The sequence below is a fragment of the Erithacus rubecula genome (assembly GCF_903797595.1).
Source record: "Erithacus rubecula genome assembly, chromosome: 6".
NCBI classification, from domain to species: Eukaryota; Metazoa; Chordata; class Aves; order Passeriformes; family Muscicapidae; genus Erithacus; species Erithacus rubecula.
The window spans coordinates 5,795,491-5,822,979 of record NC_136688.1 but is presented as its reverse complement, the minus strand read 5'-3'; the positions used below and the strand labels follow the sequence as shown (position 1 = coordinate 5,822,979).

At 39.3% G+C, this 27,489-nt stretch overlaps 1 protein-coding gene across 2 annotated transcripts; it reads left to right on the top strand.

Moving 5' to 3' along the window:
* Window positions 1-1,207: 1,207 nt before the first annotated feature.
* Window positions 1,208-26,944, top strand: NUCB2 (nucleobindin 2). Of its 2 annotated transcripts, none has more exons than XM_079307936.1 (13): window positions 1,208-1,376; window positions 11,323-11,466; window positions 12,078-12,185; window positions 12,743-12,869; window positions 15,240-15,343; window positions 16,995-17,180; window positions 17,793-17,883; window positions 19,451-19,509; window positions 20,232-20,324; window positions 21,321-21,410; window positions 21,945-22,121; window positions 22,419-22,500; window positions 24,211-26,944. In XM_079307936.1, the coding sequence occupies exons 2-13, from the start codon at window positions 11,323-11,325 to the stop codon at window positions 24,321-24,323; spliced, it is 1,374 nt and encodes a 457-aa protein (XP_079164062.1). In that variant the 5' UTR covers window positions 1,208-1,376; the 3' UTR covers window positions 24,324-26,944. The 2 variants fall into 2 exon arrangements, with proteins under 2 accessions (XP_079164062.1, XP_079164063.1); XM_079307937.1 differs by having other exon boundaries at window positions 1,210-1,376; window positions 21,945-22,115.
* Window positions 26,945-27,489: the final 545 nt, after the last annotated feature.

Below are 27,489 nucleotides of genomic sequence, written 5' to 3'. Positions count from 1 at the left end.
TGTCAGCCCTGCTACTTTAACAGCTCTGTAACCACAGATGTCACCATAGACACTTTACATCCTCATTCTATTTTCACCTGCATAACCCAGAAGCTACAGCTTCAACCACCACTTTGTCCTTATTATAATTAACTCTCAACCCTGGGGCACTTTTGAGTTTCTTCCCTAGGCTGAGCAAATCCCTCAATAATTTATTTTTAACTCTGATTTGTATAAACTGTTGTAATAGTTCCTAAAAAAAACCAAAACACCTTAACTTGTGTATATTTATCTTGTAAATCAGAATAACAGAAATAAATGCATAGTGATAAAAGTTTTTCAATGGTTTGTGCATGTCAGTACATCTCTTTAAATAGGAGTACAGGCTTACAGTGTTGACACATTTTAAGAAGTTACAAGTAGAATTTATGCTAATTCCGGAAATCACTATTTTATAGGAAGTGCAGTGTGTTTGCTCTAAAAGCTAATATTTACCCACTATCCACTAAAAAGAACTTTTCTGAGCTCTTTTAGTGCTGAATAAAAGCTTAAAGCACATGGAAAATAATAGCAAAAAAAAAACCCACACCAGGTACCACACCTTGAAACCAGGTGGAAATGGAAATCCACAAACCAAACCCCAAGCTTACACCAAGCATTAACAAATGCAAAGATCCAATTTGATTTCCTAAACTCTCAAATCTGCACGGGGTCAAGACTCTTGTCTTCTAAGAGGAAGGAAAAACCAGGTCTGAACACAAATAGGGCTCAAGCGAGTGAAATTAGGAAAAAGAAGTAGCAGTCCTGGCGGACGATGCTTGAGAATACATTTTCAAATTCCCACACGGCAGCTCACGGCCGGACGCGGGGCAGTGACGGGCGCAGGGGAGAGCTTTGCACAGGAGGCCGCTGGGGACAGAGAGCGAGCTGTCACTGGAGCACCAGGGTACCGGGACACCGGGGCATCGAGGCACCAGGGCACGGAGGCACCGGGACACCGGGACACGCAGCCCGCAGCTCAGAGCGTCCCCTCCGCCGCGCCCCCTCCCTCACGCCAAGCCCCGCCCCTCGCCGGTGACGCCAGCGGCGCGCGCGGGCCCCGCCCCACGGGCCCGCCACGTTCCCCGCTCGGCGGCGCGCGCGTCACGGCGAGGCGGGGCCCGTGCCGCCCAATCGGAGCGCTCCGCGACGGCGGCCGCGGGTCCGCGCCGACCAATGGGAGCGCGCCGGGGGGCGGGCGCTGTGCCCATGGCAACGGGCGCGGGGCCGCCGCGGGGCTGTCGCACCGAGCCGCGCCGAGCCCAGCCGGACCCGCAGCGCCGCCGCAGCCTCGCTCCGCACCCGCACCTCACCCCTGAGAAGCAGCGGCTCCTCTCCTGCCGCAGCGGGACCCAAAGGTAGCGCCGCCCGTGCCGGTGCCCCGGCGGCGGCAGGCCTGGCGGCGGGCGAGGCAGCCGCTGTCAGGGTCGCGGCGGGACGCGGGTTTCGGCGCGCTGCCGCCGGCCGGGCTGGGGCGCGGGGGTGGCGGGAGAATCGCGGCGCTCGGGGCGGGAGCGGGAGCGGGGCGCCGCTGAAGTTTTCCCGGAGCGCCCTGGCGCCCGGCGGGGAGGCGGCTCCAGGTGTGGGGGGGTGTGTGTGTCCGTGTGTCCATGTTCCCTCCGTTCGTCCCTCCGGCCGTGCGGGAGCTGACGGGGAGCTGCGGAGCGCCAGCAGAAATGAAGGCAGTGCTGGCAGCGGCGGCAGCTGCACAAATGTTGAGCGGCTCGTAATTGCACGGTCGCAGGGAAAACTTGGGCGGGAGACTTGATGGGTTTCGCTAGAAAGGGCACAGCTCTTCAGCATTACTGCCGTAGAGCCAGAGAAAGGTTTGCGTTGGAAGGGACCTTAAAGATCATCTCGTTCCAACGCCGTGCCTTGAGCAGGGACACCTTCTGCTATCCCAGGCTGCTCAGAACCTCGCCCAGCCTGGCCTTGAGCACTGCCAGGGATGGGGCATCCACCACCTACCCTGGGCAGCCTGTGCAACCTTTTCTCACAGTAAAGAATTTTTTCCTAATATCTAATCTAAACTCTTTCAGTTTGGAGCCATTCCCCCTTGTCCTGTCACTACATGCTCTTTTAAATAGCCTCTCTTCATCTTTCCTGGAGGTTGCCTTCAGATAGTGAAAAGCTGCAATTAGGTCACCCTGAAGCTTTCTCTTTTCCAAGCTGAACAATCCCAACTCTCAGCCTTTCCTCTGCTACCTTGGTGGCCTCCTCTGGGCTGCCTCCAGCAGATCAATGTCCTTCCTGTGCTGGGGTCCCCAGGGCTGACCCCATCTGACTGTGCTGCTGCTCCAGTGCCCCTGGAGGAGCTCTGGAAGGGACTCCAGTGCCAGGCTGGCTGCTGCATCAGATGATTCCAAAAGTGGAGAAGGTTGGGATACAGCTGTAGAGAGGTAACATTTTTCTGTTGAAATGAACGTGGCTTTTTCAAAAGAGTTTGTGTTGGGCAATACTATTTAGTAAGCCTAAGGAGAAACAAGCCTTCATTGTTTGCCTTGCAGTTATTTGCTGTGGAAAGATAACATGCAGTAGTTTCAACATGAGACCATCACAGTATCAACAGTGAAGTGTCAAGTTCAGTGTGGAGGTTTTTTTTTTGGGGATTTTTTTGGTCGTTTTATTTTCTCTCAGTGTCAAGAAAAGTCCTGTAGCTGACTCACCTCTGCTCTGAATTCTGAAGTGACTGTCCCTCTCGACCAAAAAGAGCAGCACAGGGAAGATTCCTACTGTAGAGACTGGATAGGAGTCTCTCAGAGACTTTGAAAACAGGTTTTGTTGTAACCTTTTTGGCCCTCTGCTTAAAAGTCACAGAAAGTTTATGGGTTAAGCCCACATTTCTGTGAGCACTTGAGATCCTGTTATGTTTCTTACTGCCATTTACTGCATAATGGTCTTGTACAGTCACAGTGCTATGTCCACCATGGGCCACAGATTACTTATCTGGTTACATGCAGTACTTCCCAGCTGTCATCATCTACTTTCCCTTTTACTTGCTTCTGTAATCTCTAGCATGGTAGCAGTATTTTGTTTCAGAATAAGAAAGATAATTATATTTAAAAACCCTATAGATTTCAACAAATTGTGTTGATGTAGAGCAACGTGAATCTCACTCACTTCTAACCAAGATACTTAACGTAAACAAAGAAAAGGGGGAAATAAAATTATAAATTAATATTGCCTTTTGGGTCTGCTTAAAACTTACATTAGCAATTAGATGCAAAGGCATCTGATGTAAGTTTGTTATAAAACTGCCTGAGATACTGTTATTTGGTGTCTGAAATTGTATTCAGGAAACCCCACTGGGCAAATAAAACCAAGCAACAGCAAGAACAATAATTATTTTTTAATAATAGTATGGCAAAGTTTTCATACCTTGGCTGTGCAAGACTGGTAGTGCTGCTGGCATAAACTTTCTCTTCATATAAGCCAAATTAAAGATTTTCTGTCAAAAACTGCCCTTCCCTCCCATTATACATACATAACTGAAATTGCAGTCATGAAAGTGGAGAGCAGTAGTTCTCTGAGGTAATAAAAAATGTAAAATATATTGACTTAAATGTCAGAGGTGTGGAAATATTGACGCAGTAGTGTTAGAGCTGTGCTGACTAAACAAATGCACTTTACATAAGGAAGATAAAATCATTTACTCTTAAGTCTGAAGCCACTATCAGGACTTCCTATGATCTGAACTCCTGTGTGGAAGTATTTGATCTAGTGAGGTATTGTGCTCTCAGTAAGCAGAAAAGATTTCTCTAAAGTTCTGCCAGATACAGAGCAGACAGAGCCTTTTGGATAGGGTTGTGCTTTTATATGAAGTCATGACCAGGTGCTAATGCCAAACCAAATTAAATCAGTCAAAAATCACTTTCAATAGTTTTTTGCTCTTCCATATGTGTGTGATTTGACAGTTGAAAGAAATTGCATTTCATTAGAACCATTTTAATCATATTCAGTTATAAATATTATTCTTTATCATAGGTAATTCAAGAGAAGTGTAGATCCTTTGTATTTCTCCTGGTAGTTTTCCTAAAACTAGAATGGGATGTTGATGCATGTTTTTATTTCTAAGCAAGTAGAAATCAATGGGAATTAACAAATTGTCAACATAAATCTCCTCAGGCAGCTGTCATAAAGTGCCTAAATATTTTTAAATCTGGCTCCATGTGGTTAGATCTAAATATATTCTGGATAACTATTTTGTGATTTTTTTGGAGAAAAAAGTTCTCCTGGGGCAGTCAAGGTTTATTTTATCATCATCACTTGTTGACTGCAGCAAAGTGCATATTGTTAGAATAATTGCAATTTTTTTAATTTGAGTTAGAGTTTGAGCTAATTCATTGTTTGAGTGTAGTAGCACATTTGAGGTTTCTTTTTGCGTCAGCACTGTCAAAATTGCTGTTTATATTTATGAAAAATGAATTTATAAGGCTGCAAGTGTACTGTTATATTATGTTCTGTGTGGGAACTGAAATTAGAGTGCAGGAAGCTATAGCTGTAGTAGTATTGTTTTAAAATTCCTTTTGAAGTTGATAAGGTTTTTATGGCATATACGTTGAATTCAGTACAAGTTTTTGCTTGACTGTTGGCTTCATAAATCTTTTTCTGGGGCAGTCTTGTGGGAAAGAATTAATGAAACCAAGCAAGTTACTTTGAAAAACAAGGCTAATGTTTCAACATTCTTCAGTTAGTAAGGTAGCTTTGTAGACAGAGATATTTATTGTTTTGAAGCAAGGACAGGGAAATTCCTTGGAGGCAGGTAATATTATAAATATGTATATGTATTTTTGTGTGTGGATACATGTTTTTAAATGTTGAACCATTAACATTGCACTAAGAAGAAAAAATGTTTTCAGGCTTCACTTAGGACAGAGCTAAGCACGTGTAACATCAGCCTACAATTTACTTCTATGTCATCTTTCTTTCTGGACATAGTTGTGTTGTTTTGTGATACTATCCTTTATTGTATGTGGTTTGAACATAAAACTGCTCTTTCCCACTCGAGCAATTCTAGTTTGTGTTACTATTGGATGACTCATTTAATAAAAGAGCTGAAGTGCATTTTTTAAAAGGAGGTTCTTTCAGTAAATGTTGTACTAGGCACAGTTGAGGCATGCTGTGTTTTCTGGGAAGCTGAAAAAAAAGCAGCTGTTCCATCAGCCAGCTTTCAGTTGTAAAGAGAATTAAGCAGCTTGAGTGCAGTGAAAATGTAACAAATACAACTGAAAAGAGTTTAAGTCAAGTAAACAGAATGGGGAAAAAAAAGATTAAAATGCTTCTTGAAAAAATAAGGAGGGTCTCCTGGTGCAGAGAACTGAGTGGGATGTGCCCTAATAGAAGATTAGAACAGCATGACCAATGTGAAACCTGTTGGATATTGGCCAGGAAAAATAAAGCAACATCTGAATCACGGGGTTAGTGAACAGCATTGGCAGAAGAGAAAAGAAAAATACATGAAGGACAGTGAAACTATATATATAAATATATATGTATAGCAATAATAGCTGGCTTATATTACTTAATAGCTTGCACATTAACTTCTAAAAGGATCAGTTTTCATTTGGGAAGGGAAGGGTGGAGGTGTTTCTGTGTTTTGAACGTTAACTTGTAGGGGGAAAGCTATTGCAGCTTGTAGCCATTTCCCTTTGCATATCATTTCCTGCTGGTGTCTTCAAGGAGCAAACCCAGTGTAGGGGACTGGTGACCAAGTGAAGAGACACCTCACCACAACCAGAGGTTTGTAGCTTAACAGAGTCAGTGCAAACAGGTTTTTCCACTTGCTTCTCAAAATTGCTGCCACATGTCAGCTGTGCTTATGCCAGATTAACTCACTGGACAAACAGTGTGAAGAAGATGCATTAACTGTTGATGTTGATTCATGGACTTTCAAACCTTGCTTAAGGTGTTATTATACCTTAGGGTGTCTGTGCAGCAAGTGCTCCTGGAAAAACTGGGGGGAACTAACACTAGTGTTTCCAAACAGAATATAACAGAAGAATAATCTGTTTCTGCCTAATTTCAAACATTTATGGTAGGTTTTTTTTGGGGTTCTGTAAGTGGATCAATTTATAGATTTGCAAATAAATTTTAAAGATGTGGAAAAAGCCCATGGAATTAAATATTTCCTGTTTAAACTGTGGCATATGGACAGGTATGTTGCTGTTTCAGAGAGGTAAAAACAGATTGAAGATGCAAGATGACTGGAACAGACTGATGAGGGAACACTTTATATCTTATTCTAGTACTGAGGGTGGAATATTCTTAGAAAAATAGAAATCAGTAGATGTATTTTATCTATTTCCTGGCTTTTTTTCTTTTTTTAATTGAGAACTGCCTGTGAAGATTGTTCATTTCTCCAGCATACAGCATAAAAATAGGAAGTCACATTACAGTCATGACTATAGAGAATGTTATTGTTACCCTGCACATCTGCACTATGTCTCCCACAGATTTAATTACTTCCATATCACATAGAGCAGGCATATGTGAAATCTCTGAATAGGTAGGTTTATTGTGTATTATGTGAGTCCAGATTTATATTTTCATTACCCATCAGGGTACACATGGGCTTGGCAAGTGCAAATATGTGATGTGACACTTACAGTGCTGTGCTATCTTGCATCATAACCATCCTCTGAGCTTCTACATGTGCAGACACTGCATCCTGCTATCACTGTATGGTTTTGCCTATCTCAGTTTTAGAAACTTTGACAGGGGGTGTTACTTCTTTAAAAATACTTGTGCTTTGCTGAGAAGGTGATGGAGATGTCTGTACCTGCATAATGCTGTTTTCTGGGTAATGGGTGCTACGTTAATGAAAAGTAATTTTTGGGTTTGTATTATGACACCTGGCAGCTGTATAAAATAGGTGTTTAGCAGCTTGTGTTACTGTTGCTAGAACAAACTTTAGAAGTAGCATTTTGTAGCTACTTCTCAAAGTCTGTAGCTCTTTATAATTCAAATGTTCAATCCTGTTTCACTGAGGTTGATAGGAATTTGCTTTTAACAAATAATCAAGATTGCTGGCAGGCAGCCTGCAGCTTTTCCAGTTGTATTTTTCTGTTCATGCAAGTACATTGGTGGCTCTCTTTTCTGCTGACTGTCTCATTCTTTTACCTCTCACTCTATTTTTTTAAATACTTGGAGAAGTTGTTTTCCTTTTCCCTGGAAGCTTAGGATATTAGCTTTGTTTATAAACTACAGTATTTGTCAGTTCTAGAGCACTACTTTTATGATTAGTTCTCTTTATGTACTGCAAGTGGGAATGTTTGCTTATCCCTCTTGTAAAGCTAAGATTGATTTCTGATACCAGCAGATTACAGTTGTGCTACTTTTACATCTAGGTGGGCTCCCTGTCTTTGACTAAAATCACTTAATTTTCAGATGACAATTGTAACATTAGCTCTCTCCATGTGTCTGTGAGAAAGTAGTCAGCTGAGCAGATCCATAACAGTTTGTATTTCTATTAAAGTTTATAGAAATAGGAAGAATAGTAACAATAGTAACAATAGTAACAATAATAATAATAATAATAATAATAATAATAATACACATTATGCAGGGCAGAAGGTTTCATTACATACTGCTGATGGCAGTGAGCAAACTGACACTGCTCCTCTTTGCAGCACCCTCAGTGATTGCTCACTTGGGGGCTCTAATATAGAAGAAAGCCACATTCCTGGGACAGACACATGGATGCACTCTAAATGCCTGGGAAGGGATGGGTGTCCAGGAATGGGTTTTCAAAAGTCCAGAATCCTTAAAAGCAGCTGGTCGTGGGCTGAGAGTGGAATGAATCCACTTGGTGGAACAAAAAGGGGATTCCCCACTTTTCTTATCATCCAGCCTTTTCTCACTCTTCCCTACAGTTGCTGAATTTGGGAATTGTGCTGAGGTTTTTAGGCAGGTGATTAATGTTAGATTTTGCAATGGGCCTGGTTTCTCTCTTCTAGTCAGAGTAGAGGGTGCTCAGTGACTCAGGTGTGACTGGCACACTCTAAAAGTAGACTCATGTCTTAGTCACCTGCTTTCCTTAAGGAAATTTTGGTGAGTGTAGTCTTGGACTAGTAGATACCTAAATACAGTAATTCTGTCTTTACTGGGTAATTGTTTTTTGTTCTAATAAATGTATTTCCAATGTACTTGTTACATCATAGTTGGGTTCCTCAAAACACTGTGGGAAATGCTGTGTTAGGCATAGTTGTCTGCAAAGTCAACAGAGATGATAGGGATATTCTTTACTTACCCATTTTGGACTCCTCTGCTTTGAATTCTTCCCAGTTTGTGTGAAATTCTTTAGCTTGCTTTATCAAAAAAGCTACAATAAAAACACCCACTGCACAACCTGAAGCAAAGCTGCCTGATGAAGTCTTCTGAGCAGCCTATTTCATCAAATAGATATGAAGAACATACTGTGATACCATCCAGCCTTTCCCATTATGTATGACAACATGTAATTACAAGGGTTTAATAAACCCCATTGCACCAATTCCACAGAATGTCAGCAGGGCCATTGGCACCTAGTTTGATTAGACCTTTTGATAGATGAACTCTGCTCACTACTGCAGAGGTAGTTAAGGATGATAGAGCTCCAGGTGCCCATCCCAAATCTGCAGGTGATTAGTGCTGCCTCATATGGGGTTTGGCAGAACAACATGGTTACTTATATCTCAGTTCTTTCAGCTCAGCATGGACATTTTATGTGTCAGTGTTCCTTAGGAGCAAGGGAAATGTCTGAAAAATCTAAGTGTACCCCTCCTCAACCTAAACTGGCAATCGTTGTCTCCACAATTGTTGATGTTAGTAGAAGGTGTAGATCAGGAGCTGTAAGAGATATCCTTAAAACTGATCAAAGACCAGGTGTCCTTGTTGAAAGTGTTGGCTTTAGCACTTGCTGTAGTCAAAGAATAAATCAATGCCAGACCTGTGGGAAGCACCTGACTTGACTTTCTGTGCTTCTCTGCCATTACCTGTTGGGCTTGAGCATGCTCATTTCAAAGCCACATAATGATTTTATAAAACACTGTTTGCACACCTTGCTTAACTACAGCAGTGTATAATAATAATAAATTACTTCTATTACTATAATTTTGTATTGATGAAAATATTTAGGTTGGAAAAAGATCCATCTATCAGATTCCAGGTTTTTAGTATTATTAGTATTTAGGCTACACTGTTTAAAAATGAATACTTCAAACATACATAATGTTAATGTTTAAAAATGTTTTGCAAAATGCTGAGAGTGTATATCTATAATTATTATATACTTGATAAGTATTTTGGGATTTGTTAGTTTTGTTCCACATGCATTTTCTAGATTTCAGGCATGCTTATGTCCTTTCACTTAGATATTACTAGACAGCCCCATTCATACTCTGCAAGAACTTCAGCAAGGTGGGTTTTTGTTTTACCTGTAGTACTGAGAACTGCTCTGAGTCTTGGCATCTACATCAAGATTGGGAGACTTGAAGACCTAGTATTTGTTAGTTATTGTCATAATCTCCTGTGATTAAATCCTGTTGAAATTACAAACCTAGGCACAGCATTTATACAACAATATTCTGTAATTGAGAACACCCAACATACTGGACTTTGGCATTTTTAAAAGCATTTTTAACCCTTTCACTCCTCAGCTTTGTAAGTCCCTGCAAGCCAACAGTTTGTGTAGATATATAGAAATTAACTTAACAGTTAATGATCAGATATTAGTTATTTTTAAAAATGCAAGTAACAAGTATTTGCAGAGCATAACTCATTTAGGCTCCTTTGGCTGAAGATGTGATTAAGAAAAAACAGTTTTAGAAAATTCTTGTAATTCTTGAGCCTTTGACATGTAAAACAATAGATGGATAGGTGGATATACTTGTATCTCCAGCTATTTTCTCATCCCCAACAAAAGCAATAATATCTCTATATACCTGGACTGCATCATTGTTGTGGTTTTTTTGGTATAAGAATGCTTTTCCTAGGAATTGAATAAGGGGGAATAAAGGATATCAACAATCCTTAATATTAAGTATGTACCACTAACATTTTTTGCCATAGTAAAGGACATCTTAACCCAAGCAAAAGCAATGCATCTCTCTCAAGTACCAGATCATGTAGTCAAGAAAACTGGCACTGACATCATAATTATTTTGTCCCTCTCATCCTTCCCCCTAAAAAGAGATTTGGTAGTGGTAGACATAAGTACTTCTGACAGAATTCCTTGCATGACTTGCTAAAGCACTTGTACAGAAATTCCTCTTGTAGCAGGTATACTTTTGATTTATTTGACTGCACATTTCTTCAATATTATGCCTTTCTCTTTGACATATCTAAGCTACTTTTAGACAGTCTTTGATTGGCAACTTTCACCTTCTAGGAGGTGATTTATATTACCAATGTAATACTGGAGTTTGTTCAAACTTCTTATGGAATATCCATGGACAGTGGAGTGTCACAGTCTGAACTGGCCAGATTGTCTCAAGGGCCTGACTTTGCTGTCAGATGCTGGATTTACCATCATTATGGTTTTTAGCTGGATTCCCTATACTCACTCTATTTAATTATTCCATCTTACCAGCTTCTGAGTGAATTATTTTCAACCAAGTTTAAGGAGAAGAAGACAAAGGTCAAAAACACAAAGTGCTCAGTGCTCATCAAATTATGTGAGTTAGCTCCACCTAAGATGCTAAAGAAGGGGTAGGAAAACCAGCTTAATAAAGTCCTGGCCTCAGCAACAATTTCAAGTAGTGTAATACCATTTTTCAGGAATCTCTCTCTACCTGAAATATGGATAGAACATGGATTGTAAATATTCTTCCTGTAAAGAAATTTTGGAGGGGATCTTGTCTCCAAATTAGGCAAAGTATTTCAGTGTTGAAACATAAAATCTGCTAGCATTACTATGCTAGGATCTGATTCAGTGTCCCTAATGATCTTTAGGAGTTTGCCAATAAAGTCAGCAAAGGCATGATCCAAGTAGGAATGTCAGTATTATCTGTGTGAGGCTTGGAGCATCCTAAATAGGTGTTCCCATCTGTTATTGATGATACGTCAGCTTGTTACAAACCTCTCACCATTTACAGCTTAGATTTGGCACACAAGTGGAAGCCAATCTGAGGAAATCTGTTTGCCTAAGAATAGCCTTGAAAAATTAGGGCTAGATTTACTTCCTTGAGTTTTTGTATTCTTTGAGAGCAGGATACTGTGAAGAAAGTGAGTTATTACAGGTATCTGTCTAGGAATGTAAAAAAAATTTCCTCAGTACAGTATGCCAACATGATGGATGTTAATTTTTGTGACCTGGTCTCATTTCAGATGAAGTGGTTATCTGTCCTGCCCCAGCAGTGTCTTGTGTTGATGACATGTCTCCTAATGGCCTTGGAAGCTGTACCTATAGACATAGATAAGACAAAAGTCAAAGCAGAAGGCCAAGTAGAAGGAGAGAAGGTAGAAAATCCAGTAAGTATAAAGAAACTGCTCTGAATAAATGTTTATCTTATTTGTTAATCTGGATATAGCAAACTCTTTTAGAAGGAAACTAGTATTTCCCAGTGTTGTCAATGTGTATACCTTCTGCTACAGGGGGGTTCTGTTGAAATTTGCTCTTTTTTTTCTTTTTTGCAACGAGTTTCTAAAGGTGGGGTGGCACATGGAAGGACTTCCCAGCTTACAACAGGAAGAACATACTGTTCTACAGAGATTTACTTCAAGTGGTGCATTAGGAAATGCACTCACTGATTCTAGTTCAGTGTTTATTTTCAAATAGAACAGTAACAAATGCATGGCACTGTTTGAAAAAGCCACACACTATATTAACATGGCAGGCAACAGCTGCTTGTGTATTACAAGGATTCCTAATCACTTTTCTCCTCTTGTCAGTTGCTGAAGCAAATGGATCATAAATTGGTATCAAGAAATGATACAAATCTGAAAACACAAAGATATGTTCGACAGCATAGTGCCTGTGTTGCTAAGATTAGTGTCAGTTTAATAACTGTATTTAAACAAAACTAATTAACTGTTTGTCAGTATAGTCTTTCCTCAATTTTCCTTTTTTTTTTTTTTTAAAGGATACAGGACTTTATTATGATGAATATCTCAGGCAAGTAATAGATGTCTTGGAAACTGATAAGCATTTCAGGGAGAAACTTCAGACTGCTGACATTGAAGAAATAAAGGTAGGTTCCAAAAAAAAAAAAAAAAATTAAAAAAAAGAAGAGTTAAGTTGAGGTAGATTAAATTGCTGTTGGAAGCTTGTGGCATCTTTTCCTTCTGTGCTGTATCTAGGGCCACCCTTGGAGATTCCTCTCCATTTCCAGGTTCTTGCAATACACATCTGTGTCTGCTGCTGCCTTGTACCTTCTCTTAAGCCTAACAGCTCTCCATGAGCAGATGAGGCACTCTGTGCTTCTCACAGTTCTTTTGAACTCAGCTGACAATATTTGATCAAGAAATTTGTCACAAATTAGGCATTGCTCTCTCAAGGTTATGGTCTTGCTCTTCAGAGGGTCAAGATACTTACAAATTCTCTTTTCTGAAAGCTTTCTTTCTATTTCCATAACCATAGGCATAAAAATGTTGAGTCTGCTCTTTGAAAAATGTTCATATTCTTCTAGTGTGGGCTACAGTATTGCCAGAGACTGCCCTTAGTGTGCTGTCTTGCAGCCTGTGTCTAATGGGAATACTAAAGGCTTCTTTCTTTCAGTGTTCATGCATGACTTTTGTTTTTTGACAGAGTGGAAAGCTAAGCAGAGAGCTTGATTTAGTAAGCCACCATGTGAGAACACGGCTGGATGAACTAAAAAGACAAGAGGTAGCAAGATTAAGAATGTTAATTAAAGCTAAAATGGATTCTGTTCAAGGTAAGAGTATATAATTTATTTATGTGAGTTAACAGATGGAATTGTGTTAGAGAAATGTCAAAGTCCAGCAGTTGTGAGTTGTTTGTTGTCATCAGTAGTGACTAAACTGAGAGTGAGTGTCCTTTCTGAACTGGCCTGGAGTTATTAAACACCTGTGTTTATAGGAAACTGGGGAGAAGAGAAAAGCCATTTCTGTTTAATGAATAACTGAACTGAATCCACTGAAGTCAGTGGATTTTTCAGATACTTCTACCTCTTATTTACAACCTCTTATTTTTGTAATGCATCAGTTCATAGATTACTCACAGAGAACCAGTAAGATAGTAAGACTGTGTTTTAGAAAAGCTATAACACAGTATTTCAAACCCTTAGAGGGTAGAAAATTAATTTTTTACCGGTATTTTATTATTATAAAGATATTTTAAAGTTTTTGAGGGGAATTCCAAGGCATTGAGTACAAAATGCATCAAATAAAATACTCCTAGAGTAAGAATATGTCTTGCAAGGCTAAGCTAATTTAAATATGGCAAATAGACTGAAGAAGTGTGCACATGCAAATAAATATTTATGGGGATATTGTTCCTGTTGCAGACAAGCAGTCCAGTGACATTCAGAGCTAGGCTAATGATACCTGGGTGTGTACATAGTTGTTTTAGGTATTTTGAAGTTTAATGGACTGATTACCCTCTCTGCTTTCATAAATCAGTAGTAACTAAATTTCCCCCAACACCTCAGAGATCTTACATTTGGGAACATATTATTGCAGCTCAGAATATTCAGATGAGTACTAAGATGTAAAAATGTTTTGCAAAGTTTATAGTCAGCTTTGCCCATGAGTACTTGGCATCACATATGAGTATGGCCAGATTACCTATAAAATTCAGCTGCATCTACACACCTAGACAATATCTTGGAATATGCACAAAGAACATGAAAATAGCAGCAGGCAGAGTGTTTTGACTTCCTTTTATTTGCTCTTGTAATCTTTTCCCTATAACACCACTTTGTATCTTAGTCTTCTGTCTGGTCTACAAAAATGAAAAAAAGCACAGAAACCCCTCCTCTTTTCTTTCCTGTCAGCTGGATCAGGTTTAAAAAAACCCAGACAACTAGATCTGAGATTATGTTCAGCATATATTCAATCCTCATCCAGATGAGTTTTTAAACATTTTCACCAAGTTCCTACTTGACTGATCAGTACAGGCCAGAAGAATGTTAGGAGTTGGGTCTCAGTAATGTGGCAAGTAAAGAATGTCAAACACAATTAATCTCTTGCCCTGAATGTAAGAAATGGGGGAAAATGGGTTTGGGGGCTGTTTTTTTAAATTGTTTTCTGTTTTTTCTTAAGTCTGTTGTTATGCTGCTAAAAATGTTTCAAACACAGACAAAGAACACACATTTAAACAGAAACTACCATCTCACCAGGGAGGAATGGTGGTTGAAATCTGCCCTGGCCAGTGTTTGCTGTTTTGTGTTAATACAAACACAGTGTTGATTGTAAAGCAGATAGTTTATGAAAGAACAGTATGTTCAAAAATGTGTTTTCCAATTTTTTCTTTTAAACAAATAAAATATTCTTTGCTAAGCCATCTAGTAAAAGCTTGTCACAACTGTTGTACTTAACATATCAAAGCATAAGAGAATGTTGTTATCTAGAATTAGTGTTCAGAGACCATGGTAATAACTAGAAAATCTGTGGTTAAAATGTGTTTAGTTGTTAGTGCATCATATATTGACATTGGTGAGAATCACTCATGACACAAGGAAGAAAAAATGTTTCCAGCTTTCAGACACAAGAACTGACTCTCTTGCAGTTATCTTTTTTCTACAAATGAAGTTTAAATAACTGGTTATTTGATTTGATACAATTTTACACCATCTTGTACATAAATCTTTGGCCAGGTGTGTGTCATTTGCAAAATGTTCAGGGCAGTAGAAGAGCTGGACTTCTCCCAGTGCAGGAAAAATATGCAAGTTGTTAACTTTGATAGAGCACAATGTCAACCTCTCTTTTATATGAAAGAGAATAGATTTTTGTTTTAGTTTGTAAAGCTCAAATTGATCATACTTTCTCTTGCTGAAACAGAAGCTGTAATTGGTGTAATTTACAATCATTTTACATGCACAATGTAAAATGCAGCACTGATTTATCAGAAGGAATGTAGTGCAGATTGCCATCAGGTTTGTCAACCTCCTTCAGGAAATGCAACTTAGGAAATGTTACTGTAGTTTCCTCCAACAATTAAAAAGTTATTCAGTCCTCAGGGAACCTCAGGTACTTGCAAGGCATAAGCTCCCATATGAGACTTCTTGATTTTGCTGGATTTTGAATTTATTTTAATGTTTTGTTTCTATACCTTGTTTTTCCAGACACTGGGATAGATCATCAGGCTCTCCTTAAGCAGTTTGAGCACCTGAACCATCAGAATCCTGACACCTTTGAACCTAAAGACTTGGATATGCTGATCAAAGCAGTGAGTGCCAGCTATGAACTACTGTGGGGGTTGGGTTTCCATTATTATGCTTTTTACCTCATGTAAAGGGAAGTGGTTTTTTATATAACATATTTTATAAATGCAGTTTTCATTTTCAGAGAAAACTCGGTTTTCTCATTGTACACTTGGAAACTGTTGCCAGTGTGCATGATGCAGAAGAGTCCATAAATTTTGGGATGTCACCTTAACAGGACTTAACATTCATATGGCAATATGAGAAAATTTGGGAATAAAGCACAACTTTCTGAGAGCCTTTAAATGAAATACAGGTGAGATAGGGGTACATAGGGTTTTTTTTCTTATTTCTGTTTCTAAATGTTATAGGAGTCTCACAGAATGATGTAAGTAATCATCTCTAACCTAGCCATATGAATTTTGGGATGTATTATAGATATATATATATATATATCAAGCTGCAAAACCACAGCAGAGTAGAATTTGAGATGGCAATATTGGAAGTTGCTTATACTAGGCATGGCATTCAGTGTCTGTTCAGCAGAGTCAGTATCAGTCACAGGTGTGTGGGGTTTATTCAGTGCCTGTTCATTTGGGGGGTGCAGTTAAGCTAAGCAGGGCATGGCTTTTTTTCAACTGCTAGAGAAAAATACACTTCCCAAGGGGAAAAATGTCTCAGATATGCTTTAGAGTGCACTGCATGTCTGACATGAGAATTTGACAGTTTTTATACTTTCAAAATAAATTGGAAGATAATTTCTGTGTAATTTTTTTTGCCCTTGGATTATCTCCATTTTAGACTTTTATCTCCATTTTCTGTATAATTATTTTTAATAGAGATATTATAACTTTTCTAAACATTTCTGAACATCACTTCAGGTAAAATTTTGGTTGGCTTGGAGAAGCCTATACTTAACAGGGCAGTTGTTTTTTATTATGTATTTTATTGTTTTGTCTTCTCATTTCTCAACCAAGATACTGACAAGGGTGTAATGGATACTTAAGGGAGTCTTAGCTTTGGAGCTGTTTTTTAAAACATACAGGGAATCTGAAAAGTAAAATGTGAATAATGGAGAAACAGTATCTGGTGCAAACATGTTACTTTGAAAAGCACTACCAAAACATCCTTTAATACTTTGGCCTGTGCAAAAATGACACAACTGTAAACTCTATATGAGAGCTTGTCAGAAATTCTCCTTTTATACCCTTTCTCTCCATTTAGTTGTTTGAGGTTTTTTATTTAATCTCTATTAAGCTGCTGCAAACTAAGTCCCATTATTAATGAAGGCACTTTGGTGATTAAACTCTAGGATGAGCTACAAATGTTCTTACTCTGAAATGATCAAGGAGTTAATGGTACTGTTAGTATAGGACTTGATTAACTTGAGTTCATTTATTACCCACTGATGAGAAAGGACACCTTGAAGCCTTCTTACAGCGCCATGTAATTGCAAAATTGTTCAACAGATGAACCATTACAAATTAACTTCTGTGAAAATGACCATGACCAAGGGAGGAGAGATCTTTCTGCATCACTGTCATGTGAAAGGAACCCCCAGCCAGGCTGCCCTGAATGGCAAAATGGCCAGCCTTGCCCATGGACCTGAACAATACAGTATTTTTAATGTCAGATTATATTATATAATCATCTGTCTGCATGTGTCTGTATTTTTAGGCTACAAGTGACCTGGAAAACTATGATAAGACTCGCCATGAGGAGTTTAAGAAATACGAGATGATGAAAGAACACGAGAGGAGAGAATATTTAAAAACACTGGATGAAGAAAAGAGGAAGAAAGAAGAATCCAAATTTGAGGAGATGAAGAAAAAACATGGAGATCACCCTAAAGTTCACCATCCTGTAAGGCCACAGCCTGTTCTTATGTCACTGAGTGTGAGCTTTCCTTTCCAGCTAATACACTCAAGGGTGTATTCTGTTTGTTCCCATCAATTGCCTCCTCTTACTCATGGGAGCAGAGAGTGGGCACACTGCTGAGAACATTACAAACCCCACTGTATAAACTCCTGTTCTTTCTGTACAGATGTGATATTTGCTGCCAGAATTCTTATAAAGACACTGAAATTCATAAGAAAGAAGCCAGAGCAGTATTCAGAACTGCAGGGATGCCTGCATGGTATGCCTGGCCTGCAAGCAACTGCATCACAGCACCATTTGCTCTAGGAAAGGCAAAATAATTCAGCTCCCTTCAGCTGTTGTGTCTGAATGGGACTGTGTTGCAGATGCTCCTTTCCACAGAATATGCAATTCTTTTGCACTCCCTCTTTCCCTGGACCTTTCTGTCTAATGAAAGTATTAGACTTGACCAAAAGGGAATGAAAGAAAATGTCACTGATTCCATTTCCAAGTAAAGCAATAAATCAATTCTTTCAGAGAAACCATAATGCAAAGGTAATGCAGGGAAATTACACTAAATTGTCTTTTGAATAGTCTTTCTTTGTAACCAATCTATAGGGAAGCAAAGATCAACTGAAAGAGGTGTGGGAAGAAGCAGATGGACTAGATCCTAATGAATTTGACCCCAAAACATTTTTCAAATTGCACGGTAAGAGGTTTAGTTTTAATCTAATGAACAAGTGAAGTGACTTTGTTACATTCTGCTGTGGACAAGTTTGTCATATGTTAGGATGAAGTCTTAACCCTCAACTTGGATGAATCTGAATAGTACATAGGAGAAAATATTTGTTACTGGTTGTAAATGTTCAGTAGTGTTTTTTCAAATTGAGTTGAAAATTAAAAACATTCAGAGTTTTGTTGAACTACTCCTAAAATCAAACAGGTAAAACCCAGTAGTGATTCCTTGGGGAAGTATGGGTAGTTAGAGGGCTGTTCATATCTATAACTTTGCTTGTACAGTGTGTACTGGGAATAAATCCTCAGAGATTTGTGTAGGGGCAAAACCTGCTTTCTCATCATCTCTTCAGATAAGTACCAGATGCCCCTAATCTTTGGAGTGGTCATGGAAGGGCCAGGCCTCTCCAAAAGTTGCAATATTCCCTTGATAAAATAAAACCCCTCTAATCCTGCCTCTAGATTTCTGAGGAATGGGCAGCTAGAAACAATAAGCTATAGCAGAGATGGGGATGCACCTCAATGAACACCTTGCTTTACATGTGATGTCATCACCATGTAACCTTATGGCCTGATATTGTTAAATGTTTCATCATAAAGAACTCCTAAGTAGATCCTGCCTGGCAGTAGGCTGCAAAGGGTTGAACAGTACACAGAATTTGACTTAAAGGTGATGATTTAAAGAAAAGTGTTCTAGTTTGAGTCTAAACTTTTATTTCAGTTTATAACATATATAATAAGCATGTATTACAGAATCATAGAATAGTTTGGGTCCTAAGGAACCTTAATGATCATCTAGTCTAGTCTATCTTATCTCTTCTTTCTAGAAAGAGATTTTGAAAGATAACTTTCTGAAAATTTTTGGTAGCTTGTTTGTGCAAAACCTACCAAAACAGAAATAGCTAAAATCACCTGTTATCTCAGAGCTCAGTATATAGAAAACTTTTAAATAATTACACAAAAATACTGGGTAATAATTTCAAGGTGGATATTTTCTTTCCATTTCAGAGGTAGTGTAACAATATTCAGAACACAATGTAGGACAAAAGATGGATCATTAATTAATCAAGTATTTTCCTCTCTGCATTTGTAATGAAAAGTGATCTTGCACTTATCTCAAGTGCTGCAAGTTTATATGAATTTTAATGTAATTCTTTAATTTTTTTGGAACTTATATTGTCAGTTAAAGTTTTTCTGGAGGATCTTGTTGCTCCTGAGCCTAATTACAAATTTAGTGGTTAAATGGGGACAACTTGTTCTCAGCAATATTTTTTGGCAGTTGCAGTCTGCGCAATCCTGTGGTGACCTATTTCAGTTTGCTAATCTAAGAAGTAGAGAGATTGCTCCAGACTGGTCCAGCCAACCAAAAGTGAAAATAGACTCCAGCCAATACCTTATAAAAACCTAAACAGAAGAAACAACCTGTGTAACCAGCTTCTCTTAAAATGTGTACACTGATCCTTACTTAACTCTTGGACATCTGTTACATGTGTGACTTTCTATATGTACTCAACTTGTTTTTTTAAAACTCCTTTTTGTAGATGTCAATAATGATGGTTTCCTGGATGAGCAAGAATTAGAAGCTCTGTTTACTAAAGAGGTAAAAAAAAATATTCAGAAGCTTAACTCCTTTCAGTAAATTGTTACAGGGATGTCTGTTTTTCCCAAGTATAATTGGGGGCTTTGGACTACAAAATAAGAGTATTCATGCATCCTTAATATTTCTACAAAAGTGCAAAACCTATCAGCAGGCAGAATAAAGTAGTTAACACATAGGAGTCAGAAATCTAGTGCTTAGGTATTCCTCTGCCCCAGGCTTGCTAGAGATTCTGTAACTGATCTGCAGTATATGTATTGCCTGTGTAAATTACCTGAGGTTGGGCAAGTGAAGCTCAATGCCTGAGAAAGCCAAGTAGAAGCACATAGTCTTGAACTCTCCAGAAAGACATTGTGCAAGAAGAGAAGTGAACCATTAAATTTGGCACTGAATTTGTCTTGTGATACCCTGAATGCTTGTGGGGTCAGCTGCATGCCCTAGTGAAAAAGCCACTCTCTCCTGTTCCAGAAAGGACGTGGAGCCTCTGCCTGCCTTGAATGAAATGTAGGATCAGACTGTGCACACTGAGGGCAACTTGACTGTAACATCCACAGCACATGAATTAACTGAAAACTTCATTCTTAGGAAAGAAAGGCTCACTTCTTGCTTAAAGAAAGAGGAAAATTGCACACACAGAAGATCTCACACCATTTTTCCAGATGTTGTGCTCTGCCATTTGAATCAACAGCCTTTCTTCCAACTAACGTACTAATTTTAAATTTCAGTTAGAAAAAGTTTATGATCCCAAGAATGAAGAGGATGACATGGTTGAAATGGAAGAAGAAAGGCTGAGAATGAGAGAACATGTAATGAATGAGGTGGGGGCTGATTCCCTTCTGTGTTCAGAAAATACAGTTGCCATAAGATGAAGTGTTGTCCGAGTGCAGCAGTAAGGGAAGGCCTGTCACACTGAGTGCTGCTTGGGCTGGGATCAATGCCAAGTTACCATTCTCAAACCCTCTCCCTGTATTCTGATGTAATGCCTGCTGACTAATTTTTAATTTAAGGAGTTCTACAAAAGGAATTGTTCTATAGCCTCAGTTATTGACAGATACTGAGATTCAGCAGAAATTCCTTGTGAGTTGTGTGTCAAACAAGGAAGACTCTAAGTGTGCTTTGGCACTTGGCAAATGGGTAACATCTACATGTGAGAAGAGGGAGTAGAGCAATGTCTTCTGTCATATAGCTCAGCTTTGTCCCTTTAAAAGGGGACTCAGAGCTCAAGCTATCACCTGAGACTGTGAAAACTTTCACTGAATCTGATGGGTTTTCAGCTCAGGAGACACAGGAATAGAAAGGGGGTATTTTGAACCACTGTGTTTTCCACCCATAATATTTCTGTATTCAGCTGTATTCCTTAAACTTGAGGAACAGAGCAAGTGTGGTCATCTATTAGTCATAAAGGGAAGCATTTCCTCCCTTCCACTTAAAGGATTCCAACACAATTCAATTGGGTGGGATATGTGTTTTTCAAAACCTCCCCCTCCAAGAGTGGAGATAATTTTGTAACTGTGAGTCAGAGTAGTTACCAGAAAGCTATAAAACATTTTTTCTCAAAAAAACCCCAACATTCCATTATTAGTGTTTGGACTGTGAGCACAAGTGTTTCCAATAAATCCAGTGATTTTTGAAGTAAAATGTCAGGATTTACTTCGTAGTTCTATTTTTGTTAAGCTACATAAGCTTGTGAAAGAATTTTTCAGAAAGTAATGGGGGCACTCCCTTGAAAATAGGACATTTGAAAAATTGGAAATGTCTATATTTGATTGATGAAATTAAAGCATTAACTCCTCCAAAACATGTCCTTCAAACAGGTTGACATCAACAAGGACCGGCTAGTGACTTTGGAAGAGTTCCTGCGAGCTACAGAGAAAAAGGAATTTTTGGAGCCAGATAGCTGGGAGGTAATGCAAATGTGTTCCAAGTACAACATACAGCACCATTACCAGCACTTGGAGCAGGAAACCAGGCAGCATGTCTGTGACCTTTGGTTTTTTTTCAGCTCTGCTCTGGTATGTGTGTTGTTAAGCCCCTGAGCTGAACTAGCATTCAGCTGCAGCCTAAATGCATTGCAGATGTGAAGTGCACAGAGGGAAAAGGACTGGCGCCACCCCGGGGACTGGGGAAGAGCTTTTCACACGTGCTTTTCAAATGGAAATGGACATTTTGTTTATGAATGCTTCAAAGGGAAGATAAGAGCTCTGCTGAAAGAAAGAGGATTTTTTTCTCTTACATCTAAATTCGTAGTAGAGCTTTGTTGAGAAAGTAGCTGAGAAATTACTGTTTTGCTGTTTTCATTGAGTGCACGTGGTGTCATGTCACACTATTTTGTTCTGAGGGTTTTTTAGTGAACTGTGCAAGAATTTCAACCAGAATATAATAAAAAATAACCATGCTTTCCTGGCTAAGTATTCATACTTGTATTTATTTCCTTGCAGACACTAGATCAACAGCAGCTCTTCACTGAGGATGAGCTGAAGGAATTTGAAAATCACATTTCCCAGCAGGAAGATGAACTTAGAAAGAAGGCAGAAGAACTTCAGAAACAGAAGGAAGAGCTACAGAGGCAGCATGAACAGCTTCAGGCTCAGAAACAGGAGTTTCAACAGGTACATGTGTGAGGATATATTTGTTTTCATCTTTTCTCTGTCCTTATATGTATAATTTCTCTTCACAATTCTCAGCTCTGCAGATTTACCTCAATTTCTCATATGAGTCCCAGCTGAATTCTAAACTAGTTGTACCACAGCAAGACATAGTCTGGTGTTCCAAATTAAAGCAACTCAGCTCTCTTCCCACTAAGAAAGACCTTATATAACTGCAAAATTTGGTTTAGGTGTATTCATTTATGTCACATCAGAGAAAGCTGACGAATTCAAATTTGTGAACTGTTGTATTTTATTTTTCACCAGGTTGTAAAACAGATGGAACAAAAGAAACTACAGCAAGGAAATGCTCCTGCAGGACCAGGTGGAGAACTGAAAATCCAACCCCGTACGTGTTTTTCTGTGTAGATACACAAACTTAAAAATGAGATCTGCAATGTAAAAGTCATTACCTCCATATTTTCTGTTAAAACTATAAAGTAATGCAGCTTTAATGACCTCTGGAGAGAGGTTCACTAGCTTGTCAGAGGAAGTATGTAACTTTTCTAAGTACTCCTGAAATCTGTCCATAGTAAGAAACCAGAGTCCTAACACAAGGCATCCAATGGGCAGAGAAGGAAGACTGTGTTGTATTAGTCTATAAAATCCTGAGATCCTGAGCATCCAGAGAAGAACAAGGACATACAAAAGACAAGGTCCTATGATCTATGTCTGCATTGCAGTCTCAGGCTGCAGAACAAATCAAAACATCTAAAATCCTCAGTGGCCAATTTGCCAGCAACTGGATGCAGCATGACACAAGAAGTTAGCCTTGGGCAGTAGGAGTGACCAATTGCTTCAGCACCCTCAGGAGAAGGCATTGGCATACTAAAATCACTGCATTTCATCACTGGTGGCAGCAAAACAGTCAGGTATATTAGCACTTCTTCACAGCAGATTGCCCAGGTTTCCTTTGTCTTATAAAGGAGCTCTGCTGCCCCATGCATCCTAAATGAGCCTTTTCTTGCTCTCTAGGAAGGTTGAAACTAAGCTTTCATGGCTTTATTGGCTTCCATGTTCATGTGGTGACATGATCAGTGAAGCTCAAGAACTTCTTGACATTGATCTCAAATATTCAGATCTATCCACGGAGCCTTTTGAGTACCAGGAGCTCTTAACTGCTCCTGCAGGGCCAACAGTGTCATTTCAAACCTCAAGAGAGCTGTGCTCAGTGATTACCCCTTACCTGAGTAAGGTACCCTGAAATTCTGCCCACTCAGTTCTGTGAAGTAATGAGAATTCAAAATCAATTTAATTCTGCCTTTCATTTGCTTTGAAACTGCTTGTGGGTGACTTCATTTTATGAGCCTTCATTCCAAGAGCCTAAATTCCCCTCACCTTCAGTAAAACCAGGGTGCAATTGCAGATGATACAACTTTGATACATCTTGGCAATATTGCAGCAGATACTGTTCATAACAAATGTATGATTTTATGTAAAATCATTCTGTAAAGTCATTTAATTAGGTGTTAAGAGAATTCATTATATTAGCCAGAACTAGTCACTACTCATTTACTGAATCAGGGATGTCCTAGTAGACACTACTTTAAATCTGTAGGCCACTGGAGCTTCTAAGAGTAATTTAAAGAGAAAAAAAAAATCCAGAAATGGAGCTGCATGTTCTGAAATCTTCATCAAACTATGAAAATTAGTATTACTCAAATGTAGGCAAAGGGAAAACATTATAAGTACTGATGCAGTGAGGAGTAACATACAGGAGCAAGCTGTTAATTATTTCTTTTTCAAGCTTCCCATATTGGGATTAAAGGTCTCATAAAAACAGGATTTATTTCAGAAAGAACAATGTGTTATGTGAGAATATTTCACAGACAGCAGAAACAACTTGTAATCTAAGAGATGACACTGACTAATAGTGCAGCCTGTTGGGTCTCAATCCAATTTCATTGTTAGGCACACAAAACTCCTGATTCCACTTATAAACCAGAAAATAGAAGGTTTTTTTTAAGTGTCCCTATGCTGGAATCTTTCTTTTAGAGAATTTTCACATTTGAGGTCAGTTTGCTGAGAAGTTCCAAATGGTTCTGTTCCTGTTTTACAGCTGGTGAACACAAAGCTGGAGATGCACCACAGCAGCCAGCAGGAGGGGATCAGCCTTTACCACCAGGACATGTCCAAGAACCAGCTGTCAGAACTGATCAAGTTCACCCTTAACCACTTGTGCCTCAACTTTATAGCATCTTTATTATTTGGGGTGGGCAGGGGGTGGGAGGGGACAGGAAATCTGAGTGAAACATGAACTTTCTCCCTCAGACTGTAAAATCATTGGGAATGTTAGAGATGAAGTATCGGTCAGATCTGATTTATAAATTTAATTAATTTTGTTTCCAGTGCATCAGTAAGAAACACAAGAGTATCATGTAGAGACTATAATAGAGGAGGAAATTGAAGAAACCATTAATAGTAAAGGTTTTTATGGCCAGGGGACTGAGCTGTTGAACTCTACCCTCACAAAGAGGGAGGAGATGTTTAGGTGAGAATCAGAATCTTCTTGGAGAAGAAACAGGGAACAGGCCTGGATGTTAGGTTAGGTCTAGTTTGATGTAAAAACTCTTTCCAGAAATGCTGAATCAAAGACTATAGATAAAGGCCTATTTCCAGCACTACCAAACCCTTTCTTCTTTGAGACCAAATAAAAATGAAATTTCATAATCACAGAAAATTTGCACTTTCTAAAATTTAAACACAGCAAAGAATTATGTGGAACAGTGAATATTTTTCTTGTTTACAGAAACCTAAGAATTTCACTGAAAGCCTTCAGAAGGAATACTGTACTTGTTGTGTATTGATCTGAACCGTCCTCCTTGTTGAGATTAATTCTGTGTAGCAGTTGAAAGCTCTCAACTGGCCCTTGGGACAATACTTTTGTCCCCATTTCTTTCACCAGATGCCAGCTGATCTCAAAATTTTGCATGTTATTAAGTAAGCTTTTTATGTTGATGGAAATATTGTGCAAAACAGAACAAGACTCACTGTCTTTTTCTGTGCAGATTATCCTACCTCCTACAATAAAACCAGATTTTTCAAAGTGCACCATGTGCTTCAGAGAGCTCTTCTCAGACGTGACTCTGGGATTTGTTAAGGTCTCACTGTTGACTCTTCTGAGTCTTTCAGCAGTTGGTGAAAGGTTATGAAGTGTCCTAAGCCAAGGGTGCTACTTGATTGTATTATTTTGGTATTGAACCAGCATAGGTCCCTAGTATTGCAAGCCAAGATTTTACAGGAGTGAGTTGATTTTCATGTCAATTTTATTATAATGCTGAAAAGTTGTGCCAGTGCCCCTGCTTCTCATTCATTTCAAACTGAAACTATTCTAAAGTGTATACCCTGTGTGAATTTCCTTGTTTGCTTGGGTTTTTGTGGTTGTTTTGTCATTTGTTTTGTTTTTTAAACACGGATTGTTCTGATTGTATAATGCTGGCTTTGAATGGATACACACACCTCTGCTAGCATCCTTCACATTTCCTTCCTGTTCTGTGGCTAACTGCTGACAGTGGCACTAAAAGAGATATTTTGGGGCTCAAGCAAAGAAACAGAAGCACACCTCTGTCAGAGAAAGATGTTCCTTTCAGAAGAAGACTTGAAGATTTTGGGCAAGCTCAAAAAACCCAGAAGGGAATTGTTGACATTTTGTATTGACATTTGAGAAATTTTTCACTCTGAAGAACTTGGATTGATGGAAGCCAGGCACATTCCTTCCATGCTCAAGGCTTTTTTCATCAGACCTGGGCATATTCATGTTCTCCACACCATGCAGCAGAACTCAGTGCCAGAGCAGATTAGGTTTTCTTACCTATTTTAGCCTGTTGTCATGTTGCATTTCCTTCATTTATACCACTCAATTTGACTTACCTTTTCTTTCTGTTCTTTATGCAAGTAGATGACATTTTCAGTTTGCAAAACCAATGTTTCCACTGTTTGTCATTTCTATGCAATCTAACAAGAGTTGGGTGTTGTCTTTGTCTGGAGACTAAAATATCTTTTAACAGCCTCATCTGGTTGCAGAGAGGTCCAGACATAGTTTCATCTACATGAACTTTCTCTGGGCACAGCCCTGGCTTTGGGGTTGTGGTCTCATAATGGGTAACAGGGTGAGGAGGGAAACAAAGAGGGAATTATTCAAATGTCATGGTAAAGGCAAGGGGAAATCTTAGTGTGTTTTCCCCATCTCACATGAAAATTTACAGAGGACAAATGATACAGCCACAGATGTTTGTAGAGATTCAAGGACTGAAACCTTTGGTGTGAAGGCATTGCTACCATACAAGTCATTCCTTCAGGCTACTTCTGCCTTCTAAGATGCCATTAAATGTCATGATGGCTTTGTAATGTAATGCTCAAGCTCGAGATTCAGTGCAGCCTCTTACATTTGATGCTAAAGTCCTGACTCTGCTGTTGGCAATTGTCACCCTTATCCCATGTACTTGGAAACAGCCAGAGTTTTGTAAAGAATTGCTGTAAGAACCACAGAAATAAGGAACTGGAATGTCATAGGCACAAATCCTTATGCCTGTATTCTGCATTTCATTTAGGAGGTGATTACAACAAAATTGTATCTAACTTTATACAGACACCAGTTCCACCACAAAGATGCAGAGGTTCAGTTTTATACTTGGCTGGGACTTTGGTAGGAGGATGAAGGGGTAAAATTTGGTTAATGTTGTATAAATTCATATCTCTGGTGCAATATATGTAAAAAGAAAAAAAAGAAGCCCCACTCTGTACTTTGTATAGATTAGTTTTTAACTGGATTAAACTGAAACTCAGCACAGTGACAGAGGTTTAGTGTTTTATTTTCAGTGGGTGGGCAAGAGCTGGGTTTGTATTCATAAATCAGAGTGGCCTGGGTTGGAAGGGAGTTTGAAGCTCATCTTGTTCCAAGTCCCCTGCTGTGGGCAGGGACACTTTTCCCAAGAAGAGGTTGCTCAGAGCCCCATCCAGCCTGGCCTTGAACACTTCCAGGGATGGAGAGTCCACAACTTCTCTGGGTAGCCTGTACCAGAGCCTCACCACCTTCACAGCAAATAATTTCTTCCTAATATCTAACCTAACACCTAATCTAATCCTTCCCTGTTCAGTTTGAAGCCATTTTCCCTTTGTCCTGTCACAGCATGTCCTTGTAAAAAGTCTCTCTCCATCTTTCTCATAGGCTCCCTTCAGATAGGGAAAGGCCACAGGTCACCCTGGAGCCTCCTCAGGAGTCCTTCCTGTTTGCCCTCCACTTCTTGCTTTCTGGAAAGATGTGAATTAAATAAGGTGTAAGAGATCTTGTGTTCTTCCATAGCACCAGCTGCATCACTGTAGGAGCTATTCACTAATT

Bases quoted from the DNA above. Each gene is read 5' to 3' on its own strand.
- NUCB2 (XM_079307936.1), top strand. From the start codon at position 11,323: ATGAAGTGGTTATCTGTCCTGCCCCAGCAGTGTCTTGTGTTGATGACA. The intron at 17,181-17,792 runs GTAAGGCCACAG...ACCAATCTATAG, and splicing joins ACCCTAAAGTTCACCATCCT to GGAAGCAAAGATCAACTGAA. The intron at 20,325-21,320 runs GTGGGGGCTGAT...TCCTTCAAACAG, and splicing joins GAGAACATGTAATGAATGAG to GTTGACATCAACAAGGACCG.